At 39.0% G+C, this 19,189-nt stretch overlaps 1 protein-coding gene across 3 annotated transcripts in view; it reads right to left on the reverse strand.

Annotated features, from left to right (window-relative positions):
• The window catches only part of BIRC6 (baculoviral IAP repeat containing 6), a 175,687-nt gene that overhangs the window by 16,109 nt on the left and 140,389 nt on the right, over positions 1 to 19,189 (reverse strand). For all 3 annotated transcript variants that reach the window (XM_064708739.1, XM_064708740.1, XM_064708738.1), the window contains exon 66: positions 6,120 to 6,330. In XM_064708739.1, coding sequence (XP_064564809.1) covers positions 6,120 to 6,330 — 211 coding nt within the window. The remainder of the gene's footprint in view (positions 1 to 6,119; positions 6,331 to 19,189) is intronic.

A 19,189-nucleotide genomic window follows, 5' to 3' on the forward strand; every position in this document is an offset into this window, starting at 1 on the left:
TGGAGAAATTCTGGCTGAAGTAAAATGTCAGTGGGCATTATGCAAGAGAAAGATGTGTGAAAAGCAATAAACATGTGCTTAGTGAAGGTACTAAAAGTATAATTAATTCTTATAAATCCATTTTCAAAACAGTGCTCTTGTGGCTCTTCTGTTGTCCACTTGCTTTTACAATTTGGAACACTTGTTTGGTTTTCCTCTTTCTATTTGGTCTTAGAATCAAAAAAATCAAGGTGTTGGCCTCATTAAGCAAAATGTTTCACCACATGCTTAAAAACTCCTACAGACATAGTGAGTTACTGACAGCAACTACCTCAGCAGACAAGGAATATATATTAGTTGAAGCAGCAGGGAAAGGAGACATTTACTCAAATGCAAAGTACCAATTATATTATTTCCTCTTGTTCTCCCTGCTGTGCACAACAGTTACACTTCAGCCCTTTTGAACTGTATTCTCCCAACATCTCGTGTGCCACCACCAAGAAAGGGAAAGGAGATTCTGTCCACTGCAATCATGAGCACAACAGAAAACCCCTGCCCTGCCTCTCCTCACAAGAGACTTTTAAAATCCTCTGTTTGCAGAAAAACTCTACTCTGACAGCTACATTGTCCAGCTGCCTAACTTCTGACTCAGGCCACACCTGTGGAAGAGCAGTTTAGCAAGCAAAATGCAGGAATAAATCTGACTCAGCTATACCTCTGCCCCATCCAAGTCTCATTTTTTGACCTTGACTCTGCCTAATCATGGATTTCAGCCAGTTTCCTAGGGAGGGTAAGATAGCTGGTACACAAATTTCCAAAATTAGACATACTGCCTTATCAACATCTAGCTTCCTCACACAAGTGTTCCTTGTATATTCTAATGGTTAGTTAGGATAAAAGTAAGGCTTTTTCCCCACTTTTGGGGAATAAACCAACTGATATTGCCATAGCATGCAAGACTCCTATCAATGATGACATCCAGTTTTTTTCTTCCCCCATTTTGTCTTCCTACCTTTATTTGATTCAAAAGAACACCAACTTAGTATGGTCCATCCTGCACAGTTTGTGAGATCACAGAATCACACAATGGTTTGGGAAGGAAGGGACCTTAAAGATCATCTCATTCCAACCCCCTGCCACAGGAGTGATACCTTAAACTGGACCACATTGCTCAGAGCCCCATTCAGCCTGGCCTTGAACACCTCCAGGGATGGGGCATCCACAGCTTCTCTGGGCAACCTGTTCCCGTGCCACACCACCCTGAGAGCAAAGAATTTTTTCCTAATATCTAATCTAAACCTACTCTTTCATTTGAAGCCATTCCCCATGTCTTTGTAAAAAGTCCTTCTCCAGCTCCCCTGTAAACATCTGCTTCATTATTTTATTGTCTACTTTAGCATTATTCACAAATGTTGGAGAAATTTAACAGCATTTTACAGTTTCTCAGTTTATTTACAATCAGCATATGGAAAATCAAGTAATTCCCTAGACTCTAGATGGGAAAATCTGTCCATGGTTCCCCAGCCATATGTACTCTCACACTGATGATAATTTTTAAAGCTCAGAGTTTTGTGATCTGAGATAGAAATGAACATCCCTGCAGACATGAACTATTATACTTAATTTTCTATTTCTTTGACATTAGAAGACCACAGCAGCCCTTTCTGAAAACATATCCTTAAAACATGTTTATGCCTTTGGCTATTAAATGGCTATTAAATCATGCAATTTAAAAAGAACAGGTGCACTATAAGACAAAAAGCTTGCACAAAACTGCTCTGGAGCAGATGGAGGTGTGAATATGGTCTCTGTACCCATCTCCCTCATACAACAAAACATCCTGGTCTGAAAAATCTAAAAGCCTATTTTGTTCCCTAAACTGTACTCTTATAAAAGGGCTGAGACAAAAATGTTATTCAAAGCCCAGGAAAAAGTTCAAAGGGTTTCACATATCACCAATGCACTGGGCAATCTTAGAGCACACAAAGTGAGGGTCACTGTCAGAGTCACTGTGAGGGTCCCAGTCCCTCAGGAAGGTCAGAGGCCTCCATGAGCCTGCTGCAGCCTTGTGGCTGCTCTATGGACCCCACAAAATAACTCCTTGGTCAGATTCAATCTTGGAGTCCTCCAGTGCCAGAATTACAGCTCTACTGAAGATGATAATCCATAAACTGTATCTCAGTGTGACCTGAAACACATGGTGTTGCTTTGTGCACACATGAGAAAAGCAACCTGCTGACTACTCTGCCATTTGTGAGCAGGTATAATGTGGGCAAAGCCCACTATTAGCTGAGAAAATTCCAATCCCCCTTCTTGCTGCCATCTCCAGTGCTGCAGTCCGGCCTGGATTCCTTCTCTCTCCAAGCTGGGTGATACATGAGTGATCCAGAGGCACCAGTAGGGCCCCAGCTTGAGAGAAGCAGTTGGTGGGAACTTTACAGCTCTCTCAACACTCTGTGAAGGAGGAGACAAAATACCAAAAGTGAAATCATAAAGCCAGTAAGATTCTTCAGCTCTTTCCTTGTATTCTATCAGCCTGCATAGAGATTTCTGTATGCAGATAACTAGCAGTTTAACAAACTCCTGAGCTTTAATGCAGGAAAAACCTTTATCTAAATGTTATGACTTCCAGAGTGGAGGAGAAGCCAAATATAAAATTCAGACACGGAAACTTTCCCATACAGTTTTTCAGCCACTGAAGGAAAAGCAGAGAAAATGTCAACCCATATTTAAAGGGATGACAGTCACTAATATATTTGCTAGAAAAGACAGCAGTGTACATGTTAGTAATTTAAGCCATTAATTTAGCTTGTGCTAGAGATGACAGCCTTCTCTTTATGCTGTGCTAAATGTATAACGAATTATACACTCCCAAGGCAACTTTAATTTTCAAAGTCAATACTAATACTTACTCACCCGTGCCTGGTACTTGCAGGTGAATGTGGTGATACAGAATGATACCCTTATCAAAGCATTCCCAGAGTGCGGCCAAGGAAGCACTCAGCCCCTGTGCCCCACAGGGACAGTGCTACAGCACAGGGCTGCTTAGTCTTAGGCTGGGACTCACTGTCTTGGGATAAAACCACCCTGGGTTTGCAACCACAGCCCTCATGGACTGCACATTTACTCCTTCCAGTAATTCACACTTGCTCAAACAAATCTCCTGAAATCAGGCAAAACAGGCAAGGGGCTGTGATTTTGCAAATGACCACTGGTGAAAGCTGGTAACCTCCTCCCAGATGGCTTCACCTACCCCACCTTGGGGCTTGAAGCACTATTTACACACATTCAGTGGAAGCATTCCAAATCAGAGGCTGCAGGACTGCTCCCTGCAGACAACCATCAACTCAAAATGTGCATTTCAACATGCAGCAGAAGGAACTGATAATTGTTTTTTAAAGAAAGATAAATTAAAACAAATTAGGCCTTGGTTCTTGGGGCCCAGTTCTAAAGATTTTTTTTTTTGTTTGAAAAATGCACTCTTTCACATAAAAGTTCTCCAAAATAGCAGTGAAGACAATGAAAAGCCATAGCAGAGATAATACCTCAAGCCCACCTGGTTGTATTCCAGCATCCCCATGAAGCATAGTTAGGAATTTTAGGGGTAAGCTTGCTAGACAGCACATCACACGAATGAGCCACCATCTCATTTTGCCAGAACAACCATTTGCCACGAAGCTCACCCAGCAGATGTTGGCTCCAATGAGCCTGCCTTGCCACACATCAGCAGCTCCCTGCAGCAAAGGGCTCAGCCAGCACAGCAAGCTCTTGTCTCAAACCCATCTCTCATGGTAACTCATTACAGCAGCCTGACTGTTCTCCAATCACTGATGGCTTTGACTTCCTAGCACCCAAACAGCCATGAGAAATCATCTCATGCCTAAATGTCTTTTCCATTATCCAGAAATTTCCCAGTTTTCTAACAGAATACTGTGGCCTTTGAAAGTAAAGGAAATTCAATGCTAACTGAAGTCCAAAACCAAGTCCCCTTCAATTCTGGAACAAAGTGGACGCTCCCAGGCCAACATAGAGATGACATCTGGCAGACATGCAAGTCTGCTGCTCAGAGGATGTGATGTTTTGCCTTTGAAACTAGAACTCATGATTTTGGGTTGTTGTTCTGCCAATTTGATCTGAAAGGAACAGCAGATTGTCCTATTTAAGAAATTCATGCCAATACTTGCTTATATTTCTGGCACACCTTCAACTAAAACGCTGAGACTTCAAGCCTTCCACCCCAGTGGCTCCAGGCTGTTCAGGCTGTTGATGTTTTCATCCTTGTCTATGCACTGCTTCAAACACAAACTGCACTATGCTTAAACCACACAGTTAAACACAGGTTTTCCTTTTGTGCTGGGATAACAAAGTAATGCAAGAAAATTGTACAGATAACCCACAAAGAATGAACCACAGAACTCCTATCAAATCCATCTAATATTAAAATAATTGTGACTCTAGAATGCTTCTTTGCTTCCAGATCCTATGCTGGCACTGAAGAACTACTCCTACTGTGTTTACTTTAGGAGACAGAAAAGAGCCTATGAACAGTAGGTGCACACCACTCTCACAGAGAGACTTTTTAGGCTTCACCCTGGGGAAGTGAGATGAGAAGATAGAGGTTTCCATGGCCATTATATCCCAGGCTAATGGATGACCAGATGAACAAAGAAAAAACAGTCAGCAATTCTGGTGGAGAATCACATACACGGGTATCGGAAATGGATTACACAAAAGGCAAGTTTCTTTCCTATTCTAAGAAGATTACATATACTATGGGATATATAGATAATATTGCCAGCAGGCACAAGCTGACTTTTTTAGGTGGGTATCCAACATAAAGAACTGGCTTTTGTCCTTCCCAGTTCTGTTTCTTTTGCATTACACTAGCAAAAAAAAAAATCCCACTACAGGTACCTTACATGCTTGATAAGCAAGACTTGCAGTATCAGTCAAGAGGGATTGGAGAAATTGATGGATAAAGTCCAGTTCATCAGGAGCTACTAGAAAGAGTTCCCAATAATGAGATTCCTTCTTGAAAAGTCTCTTGGGTAATGGTTGGTAAATATTCTGAGTTAATAGTGGGAAAAAGAACATTCTCCACACACCTTTTCCTGACATTTTATTTACCTTCTTTTATTTAACTTTCCTCCATTTTATTTACCTTCTTCCTATGAAGTTTCAGCATATGCTTAGGGGCAGCACTAAATTTTGCAGAGAAATACAGGTTATTATTTCTTAAGAAGCTGTTTTTAAATTGGAAGCAAGTAAACAGAATCAAGAAACCAAGTGGAAACAGAAAATTATTAAAATAAATAAATGAAAATTTATATTGCAACATTGATAATTACTAATGAAATGACAAGAGGATGCAAATCTACCAGGTTACGTCTGTCATACCAAAACCATTCCCTGTAAATAGTACAGTAAACCAGACAGATGCATACAAATACAAATCTAGATCAAACAGATGGTATATTCTCACTCTGGATGGCAACATCCATTCAGAGAAATATACAGAATTTAATCTCCTTTAACTTCTATGTCAATAATAAGCAAAAGCTTATCCTGCTTCAGCCAGAACAGGGTTAATTTTTGCAGTATCCAGGAGAGGGCATGGCCAGGACCCAGAGGTGAATGTACCCCACCTCAGACCATTGCTGGGGCAGGGGAAAGGGACTCTCCTCTGGGAAGGGTTTCCTTCTGGTCAAGTAAGTGTGGTGGAGGGAGCAGTTGGGTGGTGCCAGTGCCACACTGGAGGGAGCAGCTGGATAATGCCTGCTCCCAGCTGGAGGGAGAGGTCAGGGTGGTGTAGCTGAAGTTGGGTTGAGCTCCATGATGAGCATTTCTGCATGTGAATCACTCTCTCTTTTGTACACTTTTGTTAATAATATTGCTGCTGCTGTTTTCTTACCTCATTGCTGCTTCCAGCAAATTGTTCTTATCTCAACCTGTGATTTTTTAGCTTTTATGCCTCCAGTTGTCCCTCCAGCCCACCACAGTGGGAAGGGAAGGCAGGAGCCAGCAAGGGGCAGCATGGTTTGGAGTGTCTCAGTGGGAGCACTAAACTGGGGAGTACCACTCCTAAAGCACAACCACACAGTACAGCTCAAATGAAGGGCAGGGCTGATACAAGAGCTTACCTCAGTCTGTTGGTGTAGGTATCTACACAGGTCTTCATTTTAGCCAACAAGGTCCCAACAGAAGCCTGGGACTCCAACTGCTCCTCCTCCTCTTCGCTGCTTTCTCCTGACAGAGGAAGCAGCAACGGCACCATGGATGTGCAAGAGGCAATAGCACGGAGCAGCTCCAGCAGAGCTCGGTACAGGGGAACGTGGCGAGCCATATCCAAAACTGCAAGAGACAAGCAGTTTACCAGAATTACTAACACTGGAGACCCTCTCACTCCTAGTGTGGATGTTTCAAACACAAAAGCTACATTTTAGTAATTATTAAAATATTAATGAAATGTAATGATAAAATCCAGTATTTTGTAATTGTCATTTTTAATTTGTGTTGTAATGGACCTGAAAGAAAATTACAAAATACCTGGAAAACATAGGTTAACAAAAGACACAAGAGGACAAAAGTGCTAACGAGGTAAGGAACAGGATTACCACATGCTATATTAATTTTATTAATTTCCAGTACCTTAACATACAGTCCTGGCTCAAATTGTATGCTAACAGTAACAGTAAACAAAATTCTCTGGAGGAAAAATTGTAACCTATGGCATAGCAGAATAACATCTGCTGAATCTAAGTGCATAAGCATGTATAAAGACTTTCACATCACTTTATTTACAGTCATCTTCTCCTTTGGGAAAATTTCTCTGCATTATTGCAAAAATATTTATGGTTCTTAAATGAATGAAGTTATCTACTAAGTAGAAGTCCAGTTTTGCTTCTTTTCATGAAGAAAGGATTGTTTTAGAAACCATTATGTATCTTGCAGAGAATGCAAATTTTATCTGCATATATGTAAACCACAAAACAGCAACATATATTAGGCAGGCAAACCTCACTGTCTTAGTGCTTTTCAGTGTGATATATGTGTTACAGAAGAAACTGTGAGTAGAATATAGACATCAGCTCCTCTGATTAGGGAAGACAGGCAGAGATACACAATTCTAATGGATTCCCTAGCACCACATTGTTTATTTTTCTTCTCCACTTGTTTGCACAAATATGCAATGGATGTCATTTCAACTGACTTTGTATCATTAATAGAAATCCTGAAAATGTAGCAATAGGCAGATACTTTAACACAGCTGCTTCCTCTGCCCCTAGGACATGCTATTTTTAACCTAACTGCAGAAAATATTTGCTCCAGTTTAAAGTATTCACAAATGACTGAGTTTATGATAAAATAAATTTATTCTTTTTCCAGCAAAAAACGCCAGACAACAAAAAGCCCCTGACAACTTGCATTAGAACAGAACAAAGCACAGAAGAACTCTTTAATGTTTCATTTAGCACATCTCATCCTCCAAGCTAAAGCAGATCACAGACTTTCAACTCCTGTCACCAAACCCTTAGCTCTAAATACAGCAGGATGGGACAGTATAAATAGCCAAGCTAAATTCAACAAGCCAGTTTATGCAGGTTTAAGGCTGGATTTATCTCTGCCAAGACTTCTTTGATCAATAGCTTGCTACTTGTCTTTTGAATCTATTACAATGGTACAAACTCTTAACTGGGTGAAGTGCTATTGAATAGGAAGAAAATTTACCAAAACAAAATATTAATCTGCCAGGCCTGGTGTCATGGCTCTAAAAATAACCCATGTCAAAATAATCCATATATCTAAAGCAAACTGAGTTTAAACACTGACGTTAAGAAAACCAGTTTTAATTACCTGCCAATTCTTACCTTTACATATATATTTATATATATATATATGCTTCCATTTTTTATGCTCAGTTACTAGTGAAGAATGATTGCCCACAAAAAAACCCCCACAATATGTAAAAATAAACACATATGGATCTGATGATGTGTGGATTAAAAAAAAAATAAAAACAGAAACAAAAATACACACACATATAAAAAAAAACAAAAAGAAAAAAAGAAAAGGAAGGTGGTGAAAAAAGGGCAAGCATAAAATATATCCTACCTAGCCCTGGCCAGAAACCACCTCCCACCTGTAGTGCTAAAGACCAAGTGGCTCCTCAATTTAATCAATAGCTGTTTATTATGAGGATGGTGAGTGAGGGAGAGATGTGACCTCTTAGATAACCACAGCATTTCACTCTGGAAACCTTTTATTTATTTATCTTAACCATGAAATTTTCATGAGACTAGAATACATAATTCCAAATCCTTCAATGCTGGCTTGCCCTTTCCTTTGCTAAATGGATAGTTAAGTTCAAAATTACCATCATGAAGGGAACTGAACCGACATAACTTTCAAGTGGGAATGTTTTCCAGAGAGATGGGAGAGATTCCTGGTTTTAGCAGATCCAACTCACTTGCACTGCTTTGCTATAATTCCCATGTGAAACAAATGAAATGCATTCGCTTGGCTTCAATTTAAACAACCTTTTAGGGAACAACTACTAATTTCTTTTACCTTAATGCCAGACTCTGTGAAACTCAATTTTTGGTACCATTATGTGTTTTATCCTATTTTTCTCCTTTATTATATTTACTAAGAATTGTGACTCATGCAAGTGTATTTTTCTGCCCAAAATGCCTCAACTCCCTTCCATCCCCAATCTAAAGCCCCAAAATGTTCATCAAGACTGGATACCTAGATAAGTATCAGAAAAACTTGCTGGAAAGAACCCAGAATTGTCAAATTACTGTTTGTTATCTTTATCTGGCAGTTCACCTATTCCTTGTGCCTGATTTCAGTTGAAAGAATGCCAAACTGATTACAGTGTATGCTCAGAGCAGATACAGCTCTGCTTTCTGAAAGAGGTGAAGAAGACTTGAGCAGTTTGTTGAGCTCTAGGTAATTTTTAAGACACTATGTTTAAGCCACTAGGACAACAGGATACTCTTTTGTAAATTACACCCCTGGCCCAGATCTACTCTTAGCTAACCTGTCCACCTCTTTCTGGTGTGACAGCTGCAGCTACAGATGTCCCAACAGCAATTTTCTGGACTGAGAGAGGTTTAACACATCCAAGTAGAACTTCAGTTCAGGCTGTGCCACTTAAACTCCATCACCGTCCTTGCTGCTTTTAGTGTTTGCAGCACATTTAGTCAGGATTTCTGAATTAAGATTTTTCCTTCATAATGATACATATCATTATGTATTTCAGAAATCTAAATATAAATTACACAGTTTTAAATGAAAAAAAAAGTTTTGATCCTGTAACAAGGTCCTTTAAGGAAACTGAATTGAAATACTACAAACATGAATTAAAACATAAAATACAAACCTGCAAATTAAAATGTCTATCTCCATCAAATAAAAGCAATGGAACTTTTGGACTACTGTCCCCACATACAGGTATCTGGCCAATTAAGATGCCAACAATCTGGATTTCAAGCAAATATATACTTCAGTGAAGAACATGTGTTAAAAGTAAACCACTGTATTCTTCAAAGTATGCCCTCCCTTGGGAACATATCCAGCTTTTTTTGTCTGACTCAATTGAGCAATGAAGGTGTATCATAACACTTTACCTGAATTAAATATGATAGCTTTTCTTATAGGAAAAAAAATCCAACACACCATGAAATAGAAACAGATACTTCTGCTTATACCAGACCTATAATTTGAACACTATTAGGACATATTTAATAGGTCAGAATCTTTTTATATGGGTACTTCAGTTGTGCAAGAAGGCTCTAACAGTGTTTGATTTATATGGGCATGCATGTAAGCACACCAAACTGCAAATACACAGCATTCCTAAGAACAAAAATGGGAGATTAACATTCTTGGCTTTGTAAAAATGACAGATGGATATTTATCCATGAGTGGCTGTTATCCCAAGGACAAAACAGTTACTAGATAATGACAGATACCTTTTACCCAGAGCTCCATTTGGGGCTCTCAGTCTCCCACACTGAGTACACTCAGAGTGTCCTGGCTGTCAGGCTCCCACCAGCTGTGCTGTCACATCTGTCCATTTTTGTGCTTTTGGAGCTCCCTGATTCTGTGGGTCAGCGAAGGGCTGAGGAATGTTCAGATCCCAGCACCACAGAAACTCTCCCTTGCTGACTCTCAAACAGAACTGCTGCCCCAGAGAGCCCATCTGAACTCCTGCTAGGTTTCCTGAGCACTTCTTCAAATGATTACTCTGTGACACATACTTACACCAAAAGAAAAGATTAAATTATTTCATTTCTATACTCAAGGCAGGGATTTGCACTCAGGTTTTATCCTGCTTCCTTGTCCACCTTGTCACCAGGGCTGTCAGGATAGGTCTGCCTGGTGACAAGGTGGTGTTCCAGAGAAGGCTCCAAAACCAGAGCTGGGAACTGGGAACTGGCTTCTGCACCACCTGGCCCAAGCTGCTTCCCCACAGCCTGCCATGGGATTCTCAAACCACACTGAGTGAATGCACATCAAGGTCTCACCTGCTGGCTACACCAGCAGTTAAGCAGCTCAGCCAGCAGAGCATGAAGCAGAGCACGGGCTAAAACCTGCAGCTGAACCTGGGGCAGGAGCAGGCGGCTGCAGGACACCATCCCAGCCCCTTGCTGGGGCCTGGAGGCAGCTGTGACAGCCCAGGGTGACAGAGCAGGGCAGGAGGTGACAGAGAACAGCAGGCAACAGCACCACGGGCCGGTGGCCAGATGATGACAGCAGTGCCCTTAAAGGCTGGAATACCAGTGGTACCACACATAACTGTTAACAGTAGCATCTTTATTCTATTAACCTTGTTTTATTAATTAAACAATTATGAATGGACATATCAAAAAAATGGGTCAGTGTTCTTACTGTCCCTGATAATTAGCAAGGAAGTTCAGGGGCAACAGGCAGCATACCTATTTACTCACAATTCACATTAAAAAAGTACCTCAGGTCTAAATTTATTCTGTTGTACTTTGAAAAGCAGAAACCTCAGTAAGGTCACTGCCATTTGCCAAGATAGGTAGGGATGACAAACATCTGGAAAACATTTCATGGTTTAGGGGAATTCAGCTAGTCTCTTGCCACAATATTTGCAACTTAGAAAGATGCTGAATGAAGGCTAAATAGGTAAAAAAATAGAGATTTCATTAAACTAAATCTCCCTTCTATGCTAGTAACAATTTGGGTGGAAGGAAAAGGAATATGACTGAAGTTTTGTTAAGAGTCTTTGAGTTCCACAAACTGCTGAGCATCCTGTCTTTTGAAAACTGCAGTCTTTCACAAGCCTAAATATCATGGGATATTGAGGCATTTTTGAGAATTTTTAACCTAAGCCAGCTTATTCCTGGCTTAACATTTAATGATCATGTGTGATTTCAGAACATTTAAATTGCTTTCCACAAATCTATTTGTTCATCACTAATACAGATCTATTTCTTACAACTATCTAAGGCTAGCCATCTCCAGTTACAACCTTAATATAATGAAAAAAAAGGATATGAGGGCAGGTAGTTTCACAGGATCAAGGTATCACCTTAAACTTCATATATATCTGTAGCAAGATAATGACCCAACTGAGTCTAATACTCCTTTGCTTTCTTTTAATATTATACAATATTCAAACAAAGAATAGCCAGGCCTAATGGCCCATTAAATAGGCAGTACTGAACAGCAATAAATTTTTTTGCAATTGATTTAATATCCTCAGTTCAACTTAACTGGCTATGAAAAACATTACTTCCATTGCAAAGTATATTTAAAACATCACAAAGAACATGCACATTTATTCTAAAATAAGGCAAACTATTAATATAGTGTATCCATTATATAAAAAATATCTTCTCACTTTACAGCAAATTAAAGAGACACATACAGAAGAATAATTTGTAAGAAAATGATGAAAAGTTCTTATTTACTTGCATCAAGTGTCAAGGTCTTCCCCACTGTAATTCTCACTGTCACTGTATTAGTAATTCCTACCCCAAAGGAGCCTATAAACTTGGTGTAAAAAACCCCCCCAACAGCCCCTTGAGGAAAAATAAAAAATCAACACCTTCACCAGTTTTACAGCTATGACTGTGCCAGATGCAGACCCTCCTTCCTTCTGGGCTCTGACAAAAGCTGTCTATATATACTCTCAATCTATACTCTCCTGTATCTAACTTCTCATTTTCTGCATTCATTATTTAAGGATTTAGTGAATTTCAGTCATTTTAGAGGCCCACAGAAGTATTTTTCTTCTGTACAATCTTGTTTTACTTTGGACCAAGACACATGACTGATGCTCTGCCTTTGTTGACGGAAAGAGGGTTGTGCTGGCAGCCACAGCAGCAACAGGAAACCCTTCCAAAACTACAGTCCTTTTGTTTCTTTTCTCAAAGAGATCTACCACTGCAAATATGAGAGAGATGATAATGAATGATCAATTAAAAGGAAGTAGCTGAAAAGAAAAATGTGTTCAGGAGAGAAACCATACAGAAATCCCAGAAATACAAGGGAGGCCTCCTTCTTGCATGGGATAAAGTTTCCAGTGACCCAAGAGATGCCTCCAAATCTCATTTCTTATTTTGTTTTGGATCTGTTTCAGTAAGATATTTCATCTTCCTGAGAAGATGAATGTGTTTTGTTAAACACTCATCTTGAAGTAGCCATCTTAACCCTGCCTCAGTTTTAAGCAATGTGAAAGATAAATACCAGTTACATGGAGTAACTACATTATAAATCTGTTTTATTCATATCATGCACAAATGCTCAAAATTTACTACAGTGTATCCAAGTCTCCCCTGCAAAAACCCCAAGAAAATACCTATGTATTCTGACTAACCTATTTTTTCTTTCATAGCAATAAAGTTTAAAAGACATGGGATCATCAGCTTAAGAAACTCAAAGTAAAATAAGATATTATTACCCCGCTACTTACTAAAGTTTAAGACCAATGTTAAGACCACGACTACAGTACCACATACACCTGGCATTACATTTTTCTTTCTCATTTCATGCTTTTAAACCTCCAAATAAATTAAAAGTAAGATCCAAAAGTTGTCAATTTTACATAATTTCTAAAACATGCATAGTAATTAGTGAGGACTTTTTTTTTGATGCCTCAGTATGTTATTCACCCATAGCCATGATCAGATTAAAGACTTCAGGATCTCATTATCATATTAAAGACTCTCAGCTGCTATGAACACCACTGTTCAAAAAAAAACCCCAAAAACAACACACAAAGGAAGCACTAATTTTGTATTTTTAATTAAAACCTATAGAAGACAGAGTCTTGTGGCCACATATACTGCCAAGCACGAGTGAGGCACTCTGTTTTTGCAACAGGGCCACATACCCTTTCGCTAAATATTTTAAAACTGGAGCCATTCTTCAGCCCCCATTTGCTGCATCTTTGCAAACATATGATGTATGAATGCAGTCCCTGCTGCAGGCAATAGTGTCAGTTCCAAATACGTCATGCTCTGCTGCCTCTTGATTTTCTGTTTCACAATCAACCCAGGGCAAGCCTCTTTTATAATAGGCCTAATTAACACGCTGTGCTCTGCTCTGCTTTGACAGAGAAAGAGATTGCCCACAGAGCAGCTCAAAATCAGATCTCTAAGAAAACATTAGCCTTTGAGTAAAAATAAAACAAAAGCTTTCCAAATATTGTCATCTTGTAGTAATTTAATTAGCTTGACTTTTTCTTCGCTTATTTTAAAATAGGAATAACACCAGAATTTTCACAGTACTGTTTTCAGTACTAAGAAAGATGACATCAGGAGAGATTTGTCCCTTGAATGATGAAGCAGGAGAAAGGGGTTAAGCAGCTTATAGGCCATGAGTCACAAAGCCAACGTCAGAGCAGAAAAACAATACAAGAAGGGTGGGCCTCTGAATTTAAGATGGGTACAGTGTCATGCTCCAAATTTTTACTATTATTGTTCAGACACAACTTGAAAATTTTGTCCTTCTGATGTCAGCACTGAACCCATTAGCAGTCAAAAAAATCAGGTCAAATGTTAGAAAAGCTGATAATAAATTATAAATTAATTACTGAGGCTGCATTCAATCATTAGTATCACTTCAACACCATGTGCATTTGCCCCTTTTATCAAAGAGATAGGACAGACCCGGAAAAGAGAGAGAAGGGTGACTAAACAGCACAAGGTACAGAATGAGCTGCTGCACTATCTAAAATGAAATAAAGATATTGCAGCCTCAGTGACTAATGAAGGGTATCATAAAGATATTGCTTTTAAATTATGAGTGCTAAAAAAAGTGCATAGAATTGGACTGATCAATATGTTCAAAGGAATGGGCACACCATTAGAAGAAATAATGCCATTTGTATCAGAACATACACTACACAATACATCACTTTTAAGGTCTAGAAAAGCTTAGCACTAAATGTCAGGGTAGTAAATATTGTCACAAGTTCAAAAGTAATTGGGTAAATTGATGTAAGAACAGGCCATCAAGGGCTAATAAATGAGGGGACACCACCCTTGGCAACATACTAGCAATACCAAAGCAGCATCTGCATGGCAGCCCCATCTCTATATTCTCCCTCTTACTGTCCACTATTGGTGATAAAGTGGCAGCCTAACAACCTTGGTCAGTCTTGGCATTGCTATTACTGTGTGTTCTAGGAAACTTGGGGAAAAAAAGAGTAACTGCAAGAGGAAAGAAATGTGCTCAATTAGACAGGCAAAAGGCACTGCTCAGGTCAGTCATCTGTAATGTAGTAATGAGCACTCAAAACTAGAGCTCTTAGCCATTACTGGCTGGCTTATTTTTTAAAGAACATCTGATTTTGGTGGAACTGAGTATTTTGAGGAAAGTTCTGTTTAAAAGTCAAGTCAAACAACACTTTTAACACATGTATCCATGAATCCAGAAAAAACCCTTTGCCAGTGCAAGGCATTATTTCATTAGAGCAGTATGTACAGTTCAATAAACAAGACACAATTTCCTGCATGTGAAAGGATGGGAAAAAGAAACTGAAACAGTACAAAAGTCATGAAAACCAAAGTGAGCTTTTAAAGCATAAGTGACTACTAAAGCCATGCATGATCCCCAGTTTTGGAGATATTACCATTTAATGCTGCACTCTAGTCCCTCATAATGGAATCCACCAGGGATCACCTGTGCCATTAAACAGAACGCCAAACAAACCTCAAAGGGTGGTCAGGTAACGGAGAGATTCTTCTCGCAGTCTACAGAGGAATCTTACATGAGGCTTGGGAATCCATAATCAAGCAAAATTAATTAATGAAATCTAAAAATGCAAACTTGTGTATTCATTGGTTGTTTGATTTTAAGAATGCCCAGCAGACATCAGTGTAGAAAGGCTGTGAGCAAAGTACTGAAGAGTAAGCACAAACTGCCATGGGATCCAACCCCATCACAACTTTTAATAACCTTTCCTCCGAAAGGAAGCTGGATTTACCCATTACCAGTTCTTAAAAACAATAAAAGATGGAGGAACTCGAGTAAAGCATAAAGCTCTAACCAAATCAAGTTTGCATTGAAATCTAGAAAACAATTGGTGTTGTTGGAAGCATCAATGCTCCAGGAATGTTCTATATTAACAAACAAATAAAGAACAATATGGAGAAAGGCATAAATAAAAGAAAAATAATTTTAAAAATATAAGTAAAATGTGAAGAAAGACACATATAAAGACAGACTTTCAGAGACTGCATGAGAATAAGTTGTTTGTCTGGTTAAGGGATGACAAAAAACTTATTGCTAATACAACCCACTATGGCATTTAGTAAGATAGAGAGGACCAATGATTTCTATTTGAGGTCAATGTACTAAAATAAATCTAATAATAAAGGTAAGCTAGAAGTGTCAAATTCATCTTCTACTTAGAAAAAGAGGAGAAATATTTTCTGCAAAGAAAAATACAAGATTTAAGTATCCTGCAGACAAACCCTTTCTTAAAAAAAAAGAAAAAATAAGTTCAAAATAAGTAAGGAGGTGGAGGCTTGCTTATCATGTCATCTTAAGTGTTCTAAGTGTGCACTATACAGAGATGAAAGGGAAGGTATCACTACCCTTAGAATGTGGATCAGGATTTTTTAATAAAAGTTACACTGGCTTTCATCATCCCTGCAATGGAGAAGGGAATAGTGATTGCACTATTTTTGGCAGAGAAGTAGGCAAGCAGCCACCTTGAAATGGTCCTCAGTGTGAGCATTACCTCTTCCAGGCCATAAAACAGTCACTAGTATTTTAGAATAAGATAGGAATCGGAAATAAGATGGAAACCTGCCACTTCATTGCACATGCTGCAGAAATAGATGCAGAAATTCAAAATTAGATAATGGAGTTGTAGAGTGTTTTTAAACTATTACTTCAGCAGATTGGAAAAAGGCCAAAATTTGGGTCTTCTGCTCTGTCAGCAGAGGATACCAAGACTGTTACTGGAATGAACGGATGTGTGATTGCTGTGCTTTATTTTTCCTGTATGTGTGAGCACACCTACAAGATCATGTCCTCAGGGGATAGAAAGGAGACTATTTAAGCATCTCATTCTGCATTCAATATTTAATTATTTTGCTTGGCCAAGATAGCAGAGCCACTGTGCATACGCAAAACAGAACTTTTATCACTCCTGTGTATTTTTCAGAGAATAGTCGGTTCCTTAAATAGCAAGACAGGCATTTAGTAAACACACAAAGGGCATGCTGAAAAGTTACAGCTTCCTTGAGTGCAAGTTAAATGAGAGGTAACCCTTTGTATTTACTACATATTCAAAGTGCCTTAGATAGGTCTTGTGTGGTAAATAGATCAAACAATTTAATATATGGTAGGAAGAAACATCTGGAATAGGAAAATAGAGCAACAAAAAATAAGTCAAAATGAAATACAACATTCTTTTGTTAATAAGCTGTGTTATCTTGATGTCCTTTAGAGAGGACAAGAGGATACAAATCCCATAATAAAAAACTATACTTTGTGTTGGAATAATTTGCCATAGATTACTTCCTTCAACCACAGGGATCCATATCCTTGGATTTGTACTCAGGACTAAGAATATCCTCAGAGGATAGTAAGAACGGAAATACTCTGAGTGGGAAGTGTCTGCATAACAATATGGGAAGTGCCAGATACATTTACAATGTTTTATTTTCAACAACATTAGAGGAAAAAAGAACACAAAAGAAATAAATGACAAATAAGGTTGTTACTGTCCAGAAAATGAAAACCTATCACTTGACTAAATAAATAAGACTTTCAACTGCTGAAAATGAAAGTCAGCCCTCACTTCACTAAGTTCTTCAAATGCACATCAAGCCACACATCCCAGATGACAAAACTCTTCCCTGAAAGTACAGTGAGCTTGCTCTTAGGAAAAGCAAAGCAAAGATGTCTAGGACAACCCCTGGTAATCTGCTCTGCACATGAACAGAAAGGGATTGGTAGGCATTTTTTTAGTCAGAAAGGGATTTCTGTAGTCAGGAAATTTTTAGCAGCTTATCTAACTGTGCTGCCACTACTTGGGAAAATCACTACTATGGAGACACACAAAAAACTGAAAATGTGTTACTTACAGTTCTTTCAGAGGTCTCTTGCGTGCCTTAAAACATTCGTGTCCTGTTAGTGTTTACTGTATCTTACCAGGAAGGCACAACAGTTAACAAAAAGGAAGAACACACAGTGGACATTTCTGCTATATAGGAACTGCAGGACATGTAGTGTGGTGTTACATTCTTCTTTGAAGCCATATTCTCTTTTCAAAAAAGACTGAGCCTGTTAGTAATGAGGCATAATTTTTACAATTAATTCTTAATGCCTCTAGCAAAATCTGTGAATGTTTGTTGCATGTGGCACTGCAGAGCAATCTGTTTCACACATCCACTCATATTCCCAACATAATTACCAAGTCCATATGAAACCACTTGAGATGCACTGTCTAACTAAAGTAAAATAAGAAAAAAATGGTAGGACTGGGAATATTTATTTTGGAAATTTTGAAAGATGCAGTGTGGTATCTCCAATTTTAAAGGGCTGGCTGAAGACCTTCACCAGTTACCCTCAGAGGGGAAACCAATCCATTACTTATAGACTCCCAGGCTTCCCATATGAGCAGGAATACAGCTATCAGTGTTGGCTTCCAACTGATGAAGGGAAAAAACAAACTCCTGGGTGAAGCACTCCTGAGCCTTAGCAAGGAGATGAATGGCCCAAGAAAACCTAAGGATAGGCTCCCTCCAGACTAAACTTCACTGCCTTGTGCCTTCAAACAGGCAGGGCAATGGCCTGCACTGTTTTCCCAAAAGTAAAGAGCCATCACAACAAGATGGTGACAGTCTGTTGGCAGAAGGAATTCTACTCAACCCTCACAGCCAAAGCCAGACACTTTTGAAGGCTACGACCCAGGCCTTTTATTTCTCCAGAGAACAATTAAAACCAATCTTAGGAATGAAACATACACCAGCTGCATCTCATGTATGATCTGTTAGCTTCTACACATCCTTGTATCAAGGACCAGAATCTAACAGTATTTCCTGAAAGAAAACTCATCTGCAGGAGGCAGGAAGGCAAAAAGTTTCCTTTTACATAAGACATATTATACAGTGGAGTACAAGGTATAAAGGTTTGTGAAAAAATCTATATTGCTTAGTACCAGAAGTTATGTCTATGTGGATCCAAAGGGGAATAGTAAAAAATTACAGGTCCTTGACAGGCAGATATAGATACAGCAGTCTGTTGCTTTCAAGACAGTGATATTATCCAACAACCACAAAGGTCCACAAATCCATAGTGGTCTCAGATGAGGAACAAATCTTGTTTACTTAGCTTTTCAGGACTGTCCTGTAAAGCGCCTTCAGAAGCTTAGCCATCAATTGGAAAAACTTCTGTTATTTAAGGCTCACAAAAAAAAAGTGACAGACAAAAACTCCACAAAAACCCCACCCCACTCTTGATTCCACAGAAAAATACTCTAGAATTTAGGCAGCAGGACCAAAAAATATGTGGATGAGAAGCAGAAGGAAGAACAACGTGGGATGTAAGAAGCCCCACTGAAATCTTGTCTTTACCCCTCCTATTTCTCACCTGGTATTTCTTGAGTATCTTAACCATGAAAATCCTTTCCTTCTGGAAAATTTAATGGGCACTTTAATTCACTACGATCAAGTGAGGGGGGCCAGAGGTCACATGCTAGTCTGAGGAATGCTCT

Source organism: Zonotrichia leucophrys, chromosome 3 (assembly GCF_028769735.1).
Source record: "Zonotrichia leucophrys gambelii isolate GWCS_2022_RI chromosome 3, RI_Zleu_2.0, whole genome shotgun sequence".
NCBI lineage: Eukaryota > Metazoa > Chordata > Aves > Passeriformes > Passerellidae > Zonotrichia > Zonotrichia leucophrys.